The 13,951-nt window shown below is 39.9% G+C and overlaps 1 protein-coding gene across 1 annotated transcript in view; it reads left to right on the forward strand.

The window, feature by feature from the left end:
- Positions 1–12,902, forward strand: part of xkr4 (XK related 4) — a 54,196-nt gene extending 41,294 nt beyond the window's left edge. Inside the window, exon 3 of the mRNA XM_026941278.3 lies at positions 4,542–12,902. Coding sequence (XP_026797079.1) covers positions 4,542–5,500 — 959 coding nt within the window. The 3' untranslated portion in view covers positions 5,501–12,902. The remainder of the gene's footprint in view (positions 1–4,541) is intronic.
- Positions 12,903–13,951: the final 1,049 nt, after the last annotated feature.

Consider the following 13,951-nt stretch of genomic DNA (forward strand, 5'->3'; position numbering starts at 1 on the left):
CAGGATCCGATATCCGATATGTTTTCTCTGATATCCGATCCACCAGTTTTTGCTGATGTTGGATCTGTGCCATGTCTAGTTTTTTTTAATCTTCAAGAGAGATACAGTATAGCTGCTATAACATAAGTCTCAATGTAACTATAAACGATTAAAAAGCATGACATATTGTTCATTAATCAATAAAAAATTATAATCGCTGTTGTATAAGAAGAATAAAACCCATGTGTATATGCTGTTATAGGAAAATAATCAACTTCATGGTGGTAAGAGTAACTCCTCCTCACATCACCCGCGGTGTAGATTATTTTCCTATAATGGCATGGCCCTTGGTGTATTAATCCCTCCATTCGGATCGGTAGTAAAATATCCAAATCCCAGATCATGATTGTACAGAATGTTATTGTGTGTCGTCTCAGAGCGCTTTGACATGAAGGCGCCTTTAATAATTGAGGCGTTGTAGGCAGTGTAAGCAGTGTAACATGAGACACACACACACAGTGTGTAGCAGTGGACTTGAATGGACGAGATTGCTCTCTGTCTCTCTCTCTCTCTGTATCTCTCTCTCTCTCGTCTGCCCTCTCATTGACGTTTTTATCTTCCCGCTGTGTCTGCATTGCCGGATTTCAGGAAAGGATGAATGAAAGTCATGGCACTGGCGTCTGCTGATTGTCTGCTGATTGTCCTCTGTTCAGCCATCCAGAGCGTTTTAATCGTAGTCAGTTAAGCCGACTGGACGTCCTGAAGATGTTTCAGTTAATAAAAGAAAGATATACTGTACATTATATCATAGCACCTTGCCTTACTGCTACTGTAATGCTCTCTGTAGCACGATTCTGACGTAAACAATGCTTTAAAAAATTCATTCAGAGTAATTTTCTAATATTTCATCATGGTTTGCAATATTATCATCATGTCGTATTGTTTGAAATACTGTTTTTGTGTGGTTCGTTGCATAGCATTCAACTGTTAATAAAAATAAGTAATAAATAAAAGATACATCAACAAAAATTTAAACTTTTAGCAGTCAGTCTAACTAATTAATCTAACTTAAGTGATCAGTCTCATTGAAGAAGATGTGGCCTCTGTCCATCAGTATGAGTAAGGAGGCATGGCCTCTGTATTCCTCAGTAGCAGTGAAAGAGGTGTGTCTCTGTGTCTGTCAGTCTAAGGGAAGGAGGTGTGGCCTCTGTACCTGTCAGTCTAAGGGAAGGAGGTGTGGCCTCTGTACCTGTCAGTCTAAGGGAAGGAGGTGTGGCCTCTGTACTTTCGGGTCTAAGTGAAGGAGGTGTGGCCTTTGTCTAATTTTTAACATAGAACTGCTTGCTCAATAGTGAGTCACATTTTAACTAAAAGCAACATACAAATTCTTGAGTTTGCAATTCTGTATTTTAGTTTAGATAGAGCACGCAGAAGTCCTACAATTTATGATCTACATTCTGAGACATCACAGTGATCTGTGGACTTAAAGGCTACTTTAGGAACAAAATCTTCTCACAAAAGAACATTAACCAACCTGCATGAGTGCGCAAGTTCAGCACCAGCACCTCCAGCAAAAGCATTAGAAAAGAGCAGAAGAGCTTGAGTTTTAAAGCATTTGACTCTATCAGAGAATCAGATGCTCATGTGTGCTGAGTTTTTACATCTCAGTCAGTCTGCCCTTGAAGAAACACACATCATATTCATGCCTACTTAAACACATTTCATTCAGTTGGATTTGCGTTGGACCTTTTCCTATATTTTACTCTCCACATATATAAATCCAGACAGACAGTGTGTTGAGGAGTGACCTCCTGAAATCAGTTTAAGTACATGATATCATTTCCTGTTTGGCGTCTGGGCCTTTATCTGTGTCACGCGTCATTTCTCATGGCAGTGGAAGAGCATGAGAGCAGAAAGCGAGGCGGATCGCTCTTTTTTCACACTTTTATTTACACTCATTTACAAAATCTAGAAAATATTCATTACTTAATTAAGTAAAATACTATTTTTCTTATGTCGGTGTCAGAGAGCTGGTACAGCAGCTAATGACTATATGTATTAACTAAAATATATGACTGAAATATATGTATTGAGACCTTGAAATGATACGGTTCTATTTTTTCATGTTATCAAGAATATATGTAAGTATTGTAAATATTACTTAAAAGAATAATATACACCAATCAGGCATAACATTAAAACCACTGACAGGTGAAGTGAATAACACTGATTATCTCGTTACAATGGCATCTGTCAAGGGATGGGATATTGCTGAAAAAGTTAATGCTGGCTGTGATAGAAAGATGTCAGAACACACAGTGCATCGCAGCTTGGTGCGTATGGGCCTGCATGGCTGCAGACCGGTCAGAGTGCCCATGCTGACCCCTGTCCACCACCGAAAGCATCAGAAGTGGACCATGGAGCAATGGAAGAAGGTGGCCTGGTCTGATGAATCACGTTTTCTTTCACATCATGTGGAAGGCCGGGTGCATGTGCGTTGTTTACCTGGGGAAGAGATGGCACCAGGATGCACTATGGGAAGAAGACAAGTCGGTGGAGGCAGTGTGATGCTATGGGCAATGTTCTGCTGGGAAACCTCAGGTCCTGGCATTCATGTGGATGTTACTTTGACACTTACCACCTACCTAAACACTGTTGTAGGCCAAGTACACCCCTTCATGGCAACGGTATTCCCTAATGTCAGTGGCCTCTTTTTCAGCAGGATAATGCTCCCTGCTATTTATATGCTGTTATTTAATGAGGAAAAACTTGAGTATAATTGTTGACAGAAGAGTTTATGCTTTCTGGTTTCTTAGTAACATGAAAGTCTGTGATTTTTTTGTCTTATTAGCTTTAAGAGAGAGAAAAGAGGTGAGGAAACAACTGTTTATAACTGCTATAACAGTAACGTTCCACAACATTAAACGTAGTTATAAATGGGTAAGAAGTACAATGTGCTGTTCTAGTTCTTTAATTAATAAGAAAACATAATCATTGGCAAATCATTTGCTTCATCACACCACCGCGTCACTGATTATTTGCCTACAACAGCTCGACAATGAGTCTTTTATTTCTTAATTAATTAATTAATTTTTCTCTGTAGCTCTGTCTCACTTTCTCCTTCTTTCTCTCCAGCCTCACCTCTTTCTCCTGGAGAGCGATTGCTTCTTCACTACAAGCTCTTAGTAACCATGGTACCCTTCTCGTCATTGAGATCTGGAGTCTCTCTCTCTCTCTCTCTCTCTCTCTCTCTCTTTCTCTGCTAGAAATTTAGGCTCCTCCTGCTTCTAGTCTTTACTGTTGTCTTTATTAGACTCCATCAAGAGGAATTTTCTCCTGTAATCCACTGCCTCCGTCATCACCGAGCCACCGTGCAGTTAGCGTCACGCTCAGACATCACAGAGTCGATCTATGAGCGTAAATAAGACATCCTCTGAGGAGACTCAACGGAGCTAATGATGTTCAACCCGCCTCATGATTCATTCTCCACATTTCAGTTCCAATTTCGTTTGAAGTCTCGGCGCTGCTTGGGATTTGTAATTCCACAGAATCAGTATATGAAGCAGGATGAATGAACAACAGTTACCACCTTTTATTAGCCTGTTCTTTTTTATTAGCTCTTGTGTACTCAGGAGCCATGAATGCTCAATGACGTAATAAAGACTAAATGTATTTGCAGAATTGATTGACCACCTGCTCTTCTCCTGGCATATATTTACTTCCAATTTTTAACCCAAAGCCCTTATCATGTTAGATTAGTTTCAAATCGTCAAGATTAGTTCATCTTAATAGTATTTTCCAAAAAAATGTCCTGTAGATTGTTTTAAAGGAATACTAAGCAATGAAAATGTTAATTTGTCCAAAATTATGTATTGTTTTGCTGAACAATGCTAGCATAATGATCCATAGCTTAGATATTAGCAATGCATCATCATGCTAGCATTGTTCAGTAAAGCACTAGATATAAAGTTTTGCTAACTCTCTTGCAAAATTTCTGAGGTAAAATCTACAGCTAGTTGGCACTAAAATTATAGGAAAAGATTTTACTTTACAAATGGTTTCCTATTACCTTAATATGTGATTCAGGAATGTTAATATTGTAAATAAGGAGTGAATGTATGAAGAAGTTGGTTAGGGTTGGTTAGCATTACACAAATGAGATTATTACGACATTATTGGTACCTTTTAGCTATGTCTTGGGATTAGCAGTGTTTAGTGAAGTGTTCAGTAAAGCTATACGTAGGTTTTTCTTGTTAAGTTTAACACCATTTCTGATGAAACCTAAAAGTTTGTTTGCAGTTTGTTGAAATACTGAGCTAATCCACAAACCCTTCCAAATACTTTCCAAGGTTTCCAATGTTTTTCAGGAATGCTGATGGTGTAAATAAAGAACCAAATTTAGTAGGGGTCAGTTAGCATAACAAAATGTGACCTGATTATTAGCTATGCATAATCAGCAGCATTGTACAGTCAACTGTCCCTGTAAAAGCAATATCTTTTTTAGACAACCAATCATGTTTCCTTTTAACCGCTCATGTATATATTCTCTTGTTTGGTTTCAGGAATGACTGCCGCTGCCTCTTTGGTGTCTTTGGCTTGGGCTCTGGCATCCTACCAGAAGGCTTTACGGGATTCACGTGATGACAAGAAGCCCGTCAGCTACCTGGCCGTCATCATCCAATTCTGCTGGCACTTCTTCACCATCGCGGCACGTGTCGTGACCTTTGCCCTGTTTGCCTCCGTGTTCCAGCTCTACTTCGGAATTTTCATTGTGCTGCATTGGTGCATCATGACCTTCTGGATCGTGCACTGCGAGACCGAGTTCTGCGTCACCAAGTGGGAGGAGATTGTCTTTGACATGGTGGTGGGGATCATCTACATCTTCAGCTGGTTCAACGTAAAGGAGGGCCGCACGCGCTGCCGCCTTTTCATCTATTACTTGGTTATCTTGTTGGAAAACGCAGCACTCAGCGCACTCTGGTACCTGTACCGTTCACCGCTGGGCACCGACGCCTTCGCCGTTCCTGCCCTGTGTGTCATCTTTTCCAGCTTCTTCACAGGAATTGTCTTCATGCTCATGTACTACGCTTTTTTCCATCCTAACGGGCCACGATTTGGACGCTCAGCCAGCCTGAGCCAGCTGGATGATACCAACATCACTACCGGCTTCGCCATGCCAACCGAAGGTGCCACCAATTCCCTTCGCTCCAACAGGGGTGGCACACTGGCAAGGGACGCTGATCGCGATGCTAAGTACACCGAGCGAGACGGATGTGCTCCTGTTTTTCAAGTTCGTCCCACAGCTCCATCCACACCATCCTCTCGCACTCCTCGCGTGGAGGAAACCGTGATCAGAATAGACGTATGCAGGAACCGATACCCAGCCTGGGAAAGGCACGTGCTGGACCGCGGCATACGCAGAGCCATCTTGGCTATCGCTAACTCACCCACGCCACCTCGACTGCAGTACAAGGATGACATGCTCGTCCAGGAGCGGCTGGAGTATGAGACCACGTTGTAGCTCACCCACTTTTCCACAGCTTGGTGTGTGGAATCTTGTAGGTTATCATCCATTAACAGCAGGACTGTGGCAATAACATGACTAGCAGAGTGGGACTGTCAAGCCCATAGCATTTAGCCATGATGTTGATTGTCATGGATTGCAAAAAAAAAAAAATGAAAAAAAAAAAAAAAAAAAACACAAATAAGAATAAAATATAAAAACAAAGAAATAGGCACAACATGTTCACTGGTGTAAGGATTGGTATTTTTTTAATCTATTTTTTTTTTTATTCCATTAATTCAGGTTTTCCCTATTTTTTTTAACTCATCAGGGAATATAGTTTTTTCCCTCTGTGTTGAGCAGATATCTAGTCTGCCAACACTACAGCCCGTTCATATTCAGTGGAGTTACCTCCTCTACACTACTCCTTTTTGGTCATCTAAATATATTTAGTGTTGTTCAGGCCTTGAAATTATGAATCTGCCATAACGCATTGCTCATTCATGAAGCGATGGGATTTAAACCATTCTGACATAGTGACACTACCTGTCATGTTGGACAACAGGACAAACAGGTGACCCAGTCTCGTGCTGATAAAACTCGTGGAGACAAAAAAAACTCGCCAGGGTGAGGGGTGCTGAAACCCACGAGTCGTTTGACATCAGCAAAACTCTCGTAGTGCCAAAAAAAATCCCGGTCCATACTGGAATCCATAGTGGACATGGTGGACCTGGAGTCTCTGCCAGTAACTGTACATTAAAAAAAACAGGGCAGCATTTCAATCATCTACTTGAATATTGTATAAAAAAAAGTGAATGAAAGAAAGCCACGAGGGACTGACCCAGGCTCAAACACACAACTTCTCTCCTGGAGAAGGAACCAGGCCAAGAAAACACTTCCTGGCAGCTCGGCTCATGCTGGCTGATATGGATCTCTCAAGAAACACTCACACACTCACATATGTGCTGAGAAACACACACAACACACACAACACAGAGCAATCCACAGCAGCCAAGCACTCGTTGGAGCCAGGATGGATTCCACCTCCAAAAGATTAAAGATACAGTGTTCTGCTTGAGTCTGTGTGAACTCGCACGAGTGTTTATGATTACGATTGTGTCTGTGAGTGTGTGTAGGTGTGTATTCGCTCTGCAGTACCAGACACGGCATCCACCGGTTCACGTGCCGCGTCTACAGAAATACAACACTGTATCTTTAAATCTGCCAAACAGCTCATCTGTATATGAAAGGAAAAAAAAAATTGGTCTCTTTCAGTTGAAAGTGCTTCTTAGTGTCTTTTTATAGGAGGTCAGAAGACGGCGAAGACGCATGGGGACGCCGGGAGAGGACGCAGTACGACAAGCACAAGACTTGAGCACAGCAAAAATGGTTCCTGTACTGGGGGAAAAAATGGTACAAGTCTGAAGTTCTTGATGCAATCCTGATGTCCTGCATTGTTAGACTCGGACAAGGGTGACTGTTGTCTTTCTTTAGACGTGTGACATGATTTTCTTTGATTTTATATCAGGATTTTGATGGATTTGTGTGCGCGCTAGGCATGTGCCAATATTCCCAATATTCAGTTACACACTAAATACACAATAAATCACAATTTGACACATTGTGGACACAAATTTTCATCACTACCCCTGCATTCAGTTCAGATCAAGGCTGTGTGGATTGGCATCATTTTTTCATTCATTCATTCATTCATCCTCAGTAACCACTTTATCCTGGTCAGGGTTGTGGTGGATCTGAAGCCTATCCCTGGAATAATAGGTGTGAGGCAGGAAAACACCCTGAATGGGACACCGTTCTATCACAGGATACTATACACTCATTCACCCCTAGGGGTAATGTAGATTAGCCAGTTCACCTACTGGCAGTTTTGGGAGGTGGGAGGAAACTGGAGGAAATCCAAAGAACTGCCACACGGACACTGGGAAAACAAATATGTGAAACTCCACACAGACTGTAACAATGCTTCCCACTGCACCACCATTTTTGAAGTGTTCATTCATTCAAGGTAAAAACTATTCCATTCTTATGGCCAGTCACATTCTCCATAATTTGGTTCACCAAAGGACAATTTGAAGAAAGGTTAAATGACATGGCGGATAGAAATGCTGTCCCCTCTGAAGGCCTAGTCATGAAAGTTTTTCGTCATTGAATTTCAAAAAGCAGACACACAACACGTGAATTTACATTTTCAACCTGCACTTTTAGGGTTAATGTAGGTTTCATGAGTGCAGACCACACCCTCAACGAAATGACATGAAGCATTATAGTGGAACTGTAAATAGTGGGGAGAACTCTGAGAACTTGGGCTTTGCGCTAGATATCCACGTCTACCAGAAAGTCTTCAACAAGCAGGACTTGTTGAATAGTAGGAAGAGATGGATGGTGGTGGGTGTGGAAACTTCATCACTAGTGGAAAAAAAGAGAAATGGGAAGTTAACAAGTTAAAAGGTGGAGCTTCAGGCTCCCAAACCTTCCCATACTGAAGGACTCTTCAGTTTGTTCCTTTGGAGGAACCTTTAAAGGTTCTATGTACTCTGTACAGCAGAGGTTAATTTTCTCACCATGGATGTATGAAATTTAATAAAACACTTCCTGACCCCACTATAAATTATTGCATAAAAAGGTAGCACCTTCAGGGGCAGGATTAGACAGTAAATACTCTAGTGCCCTGCATAAATTCAAGTTTTCCCTGCTACTGAAACACGTGCTCTAGCTTGTGGAGAGGCTAATAATTAGTTCATGATCAGGATCAGGTGTGTCTGGAGCAGGAAAATCTTGAAAAAGCCTGGAGTTGAGAACTTCAGGTATGAACTCTCTTTGTGTTTTCACTGCTTGTGGTTGTTGGCTAGCTTGGTCTGAACTGAAGCTTCTTCAGCATTGTTTCTTTCTCATCACTATGTTGATCACCACAGCTAAAATTCTAATTCAGATCTATCTTTACAAAGTGCACCAAACCATTTTTGGTGCCAATCTTCCCATTCTGATTGTGAGCAGATGCAAATTGCAAATTTCTTTTAGTTAATTAGCATGACCTGAGGAGTGCTTTTTATAATCCAGTAGCAGAGTCATGATGATGTCATAGCCTGTGCTAAAAGTCTCATCATTTTCGTATACTGTAATTTGAAAGCTTAATATCGGGCACATGCATAGTGCGCGCACCACAATTTGGTTTACGCTTGTTGTTTTGAACTGCACAATGCTTCACTATATGCCATTAACTATATGAAGGTGACTATGATAGCACATTTGATTCAATTTACAATCAAAGTTAGAGATTAGAAGTCCAGTCACATGTTTAAATGCGATGAGATGAGCTTTAAATCCAAATCCTTTCAAATCCTGCCACTAATATAAAGAATTCTGTATTGTTGAGCAATTTAGTAAGACTGTTTAGTCAAATAACGACATGTAAATTGTAAAAATATTCAAAGATCCAATGCCCCCCCCCAAACTCAGTTCTTTGTTTCTTTGCAATCAGCATTTTCATTGTTTTTCATTGTTACCTTATTTTTTTTACAGTGACAGATCATTACAAAACTCTGAGCAAGACCTTAATTCAAATAACCTCTAAAAAACCTCCCTCAGAGAGACACAATATAACTACTGGAAGAATTATGAGCATTACAATGTGAAGATTTTCACACACTGAAGTATAGACACACCAAAACCTTTCACAAGAAGATTGGACATTCCTGAATCTGATTTGGATCTAACTTTATGTACTGTGTTTCAGTGGCAGAGTAATCATAAAACCTTCCACACTTTTGTTTGATCAACCCTTGTGTCAACATTAGATACGATCTGTTTTCTCAGCAATGTTGATGTTCAGGTTGTGCAACTGCTCACTCTAGAGCTGCTGGAGCTCGCTGACCTGTTCCCGTTGACACTGTTGTTCACTGTTTGCATTTCACTGTCGTCCATCATGTCCTCATAAACAAATCTCGGGTTGGCATGTCACCCCTTAATACCTTTCTATGATGTAGTCAAATTCCAAATACTCATTCAAGCACTCACAACCACTCCCAATCATTTGCATACAAATCATTTGAGTACAAATCTGAATTTGAGGATGTAGACCACGATGTCAACTAAAAGACAACAAGAGTGATTGTGGAACTATAAAAAGTGAGAAGAACTGGACGTTCTGGATTGGAGAAGGGTTGGAGTTCTGGACGTTCTGGACGACAAGTGTGGTCTTTCTCCCAAACTTAAACTCGCTTCATTTGCACTCCATTTCTTAGATTATTTTTATTTCTGTATATGAACCTGTGGCTTTATGAACTATATAAAGTGAGGATGTAGCGATATTGGCCTCTCATTCTGGATTGGTTTCATGTTGAATTGGATTTCACATTGATCCCTGACCCCCTGCCGTATTTTATGCTCTGAACACATGTGATGTGTTCAGAGCTCAAAGCTTTCCCTGATCTTTTTCATAACTTGGCAAGAGCAGAGCGAGTTGCTGTAAAAACAGCTGTATCAGGTATCAGTTGATAGTGGGAGCTCTGATATTGATATTGTATCATAAATTGGATTGGTGCAGTCATAACATTAGACTATGTGAGCCAGAAGATATGTTTCCAACAAAGTTCTAGAATAATCCTGAATTAAATGTTTGCTGGACGGGGTTCTGTTTTGCATTCCCACCACATTGCAGGACTTTTGGTAATCTGGTTGGTGGTTCTGTAAAACCTGCATTTGACCAATCAGCAAAGTTTACTACAGTAACCTCTGGCACCAGTAGTTCCTTGTCCACAGAAAAGTACCGAATAAAATGGTCCCTGGTTCCTCTAGTGGAAATGTTAATAAGTTCCTGAAAAGGTTGCATCAGTGCCTAGACTTAGTACAATGTATTTGCTATTAAGAAATAATGGTCATGGTCCATTATGAAGGTCAGAACACTGGCTTATATTATTATTCACAAATCCATATTACTAATCCAAAAACATTACGGTGAAAACCAACCCGGACTAAAGATAAATGGCAGAAATGAGTTAAATAAGACGCTATAATGAGGAAATGTGAAACACAGGAATCTTAGAATCAGAGTTAAGTTAAGAACCTGCAAGACTTCGCCAAGAATAAAGGCAATTAAGGAGGTGTAAATGAACAAGTTATAAAGACATTACAAGGCAAATTGGTAATAAGACAGCATTTGTCAGAATACTTTATTGATGAACTACTCGTCACCGGTTTCGCAGTATAGCTGTATGGAAGAGATCCCAAAGGGACTCTTGCGCTTTTTTAGTCAGCCCACTCTGTGGTTCTGGACAGGAAACAGGAAGAACACTCTCTAAAAAGTGGCTCCTTAGGGGATCTTTGGATGGATGACCCTTCAAGCTTTCTAAAGGTCTCTATATGAAACCCTTTGGAACCACCTGTTATGGGGTTCCACCTAGAACCTTGCAAGTTCTTGCAAGTGACAAACCCTTTAAGGTTACCAGATGGAACCTTAGTGATGAGGGTTCTCTAAAAGTAATGCTTTAGTGCAGTTGGAAAACATTTCAGGACTGTAGTAGTATTAAGGATTGATCTTAATTCAATAAGCTAACCTTTCCAATTACAAACAAACACTTAAAGTGTTCCTCAAAGTTTATTTGGATAGTTATGGTTCTCATCTTCCTAGGGAACCCTTGAAGAACCCTTTTTTCTAAGAGTGTAGGTATTAACTGTGTAAGTGTATGGTACCAAATTATTGGTAGTTATTTTCTTCTTAATACCTAGGACCTGTTAGGCATTTCAAATTTAGCAAACTGCCTTTGTACTTGGTAGACTCTTAGAAAAAATGTTCTTCAAAGGTTCTTTAAAGGTTTATCGGATAATTAAGGGTTCTTGACATCCTATTCGGAACCTTTTCTCATAGGGAAACACTAGACTTAACTTTTTTGTTTGTAAGAGCGTATATATATTGTAAAAGTTATATGTAGTTAACTAGCAGGACGTGTGAAATCATTGCACACTTCCTACTGTATCATTGTGTTTAGGTTTATTTTAATAAAATATCCATTAACTACCATTTCTGTCTCTCTGGAAAGACTATAAATGGTAATAACCTACCTCAAGATGGTGTAGTAAACAGAGCACCTCCAACTGTTGGTCTTGGTGAATGGAGTAGATGTGTTAGATGGTCCTAAGATGGAAGTTATTAACAGAAAATAAGTGGTACCTCAAGGTTCTGTGGTAGTGCCTGGAAGGTTGAGAGAGCCACTGTTCAGGGTCATTGAGGATGGATCGTAACCCCGGATTGGATTCTGCTGCCAAATGAAATAATGTAGTGATAATGAAGATGTGGCCAGGTGGGGGTTCTCCTGTTTATACCCAACTCATTAGAAAATCCGAGCTCAAAACTGGGACTTCAGATACTTTAAACGCAACGTAGGACAGTCAGGGAGATCGCTTGTTCATTCATTCATTGCTTTCAATGAACTTTCATTGGCATGGTTTTTAAACTTTCCCTCCACGTTTCCCATGCCAGTGATGGTGCAAAGTTGTGCCCATCTCTTTTTTTTTATTCATTTCATTCGAGTTACTGTGCTTCTACTGCAGGTGGATTTTACACGTGACAACGATTGAGCTGATTTTGCAGTCTAACAATCAAAAGACATGATGATGATGATGATGATGATGATGATGATGACTGTTACAGCTTGTGAAAGCTTGGAACTGTTGAAAAAGTGGTGCAGAAAGTGTGATTATTTGCTTTTTTTACTTTGATATGTGTATGCAGAGTCAAAGATTCAAAGATTCGACTTAACATATATGGTCGTCCCTCACCATTAGAATTAGATAATTAGATTAAATAAAATGGTATAAGGAAAAAAAGTCCATATCTTTTGGTCTAATTAGTGGTTAACACCAGAGCACTTGGAATTAGTACAAGCACAGTAGTTTGATGAATTTTGGATAGATGTGTTTGAGTTAATACAGTGTACAGATGTTCTCGGAAGCTCGCCGACAGCCGTGGCCCGCAGACGGCTGTTCAACTGTAAATAAATGTATGCAAATGTACATGTTTAAACGAACATTCCTTTTTTGAGTCCTGACCGTAAAAAGGGTGTATGTTGACTAGAAGGCAACGATGAAACGCCAAGAAAATGGCAGTTCCATATGGCGTAATACAGATTAAAATCTAAACTAGTGTGGTGTACTTGACGTATTAAATGGGAAAAAAAAATTTGCAAAAAAGATAAAAACCTGTTCATTATTGGTCTAAGTTGCATTGTGTGATGAAAGTGCTTAAAATGCATTGACTCTGTTACCTGATTTTATTGTATATTGAAGAGTAAGACAAAAAGAGCATTACATTTTTGTATATATTGGATTTTTGTAAATTTTTATTTGATTCTAATGCAACACAAAGTACCAAATTCATTTAATAAAGTACACTGTGGTCATTTTATCAGTCTCCCTTGCCAAGTTCTTTTGGCGAAAAGCTGAAAAATTTGAGGTGATATGAGACGTTAAGAGATGTTAAGAGTCTGAGGTTAAATCCCAAGAGTGCCAGAGAGCCATGATTGGACCAGTGACCTTTAAACTTTAACCTTGACCTGCTCAGATCTGTGCTTGAATTGGATTCTGTTTCATTTGTAAACCATACTGGATAGAAATCCAGGCAATATGTCAATACGTTTTGTCAGATTTTTGCATAAAATTGTATCTCAAAGGTCAAGGTTCTGGGGGCACAGTGGTTTAGTGGTTAGCACGTTTGCTTTGCACCCCTGGGGTTGGGGGTTTGATTCCCGCCTGTGTGTGTGGCGTTTGCATGTTCTCCCCATGCATCAGCGGCTTCCCCCGGGTACCCCGGTTCCCTCCCACAGTCCAAAGACGTGTTGTAGGCTGATTGGCATTTCCAAATTGTCCATAGTGTGTGAGTATGTGCAATTGTGCCCTGCAATCAGTTGGTACCCAACGCATTTTGTCCCCCACCTTGTGCCCCGAGTCCCTTGGGATAGGTTCCAGGCTCCCTGTGATCCTGTGTCGGATATGTAGTACAGAAAATTGATGGATGGAGGTCAAGGTTCTACACAAAGATGTTTATTTCACAGTTTCTGTCAACTTGCAACCACCACCATTACCTGAAAGATAGCGACTCTGAAGAAGGCTTTAAGCCCCACCCACTTCACAACCATGTTACATGAATTTGCATTGCATATTTTTAAAACCATTTTTTCCCTCAAAATCATTTAAAAAAAAAAAATATATATATATATATATATATATATATATATATATATATATATATATATATATAAATAAATTCAGAACCAGAAATCTCAGTTTCTAGATCATTCCTATCCCTATTTATAAGGATGCTAGAGAAGAATTTATTAAAATGCTAACAGCTATTGGATTTATGTAAGATTTTATATTGAAATATTACAAACAAAAAAACATTTTTAACAGTGAATGGTAATTGAAGTACAACGAAATGTTATTCCAATAAACTTT

This window comes from Pangasianodon hypophthalmus, chromosome 21 (genome assembly GCF_027358585.1).
Source record: "Pangasianodon hypophthalmus isolate fPanHyp1 chromosome 21, fPanHyp1.pri, whole genome shotgun sequence".
In the NCBI taxonomy this organism is placed as follows: domain Eukaryota; kingdom Metazoa; phylum Chordata; class Actinopteri; order Siluriformes; family Pangasiidae; genus Pangasianodon; species Pangasianodon hypophthalmus.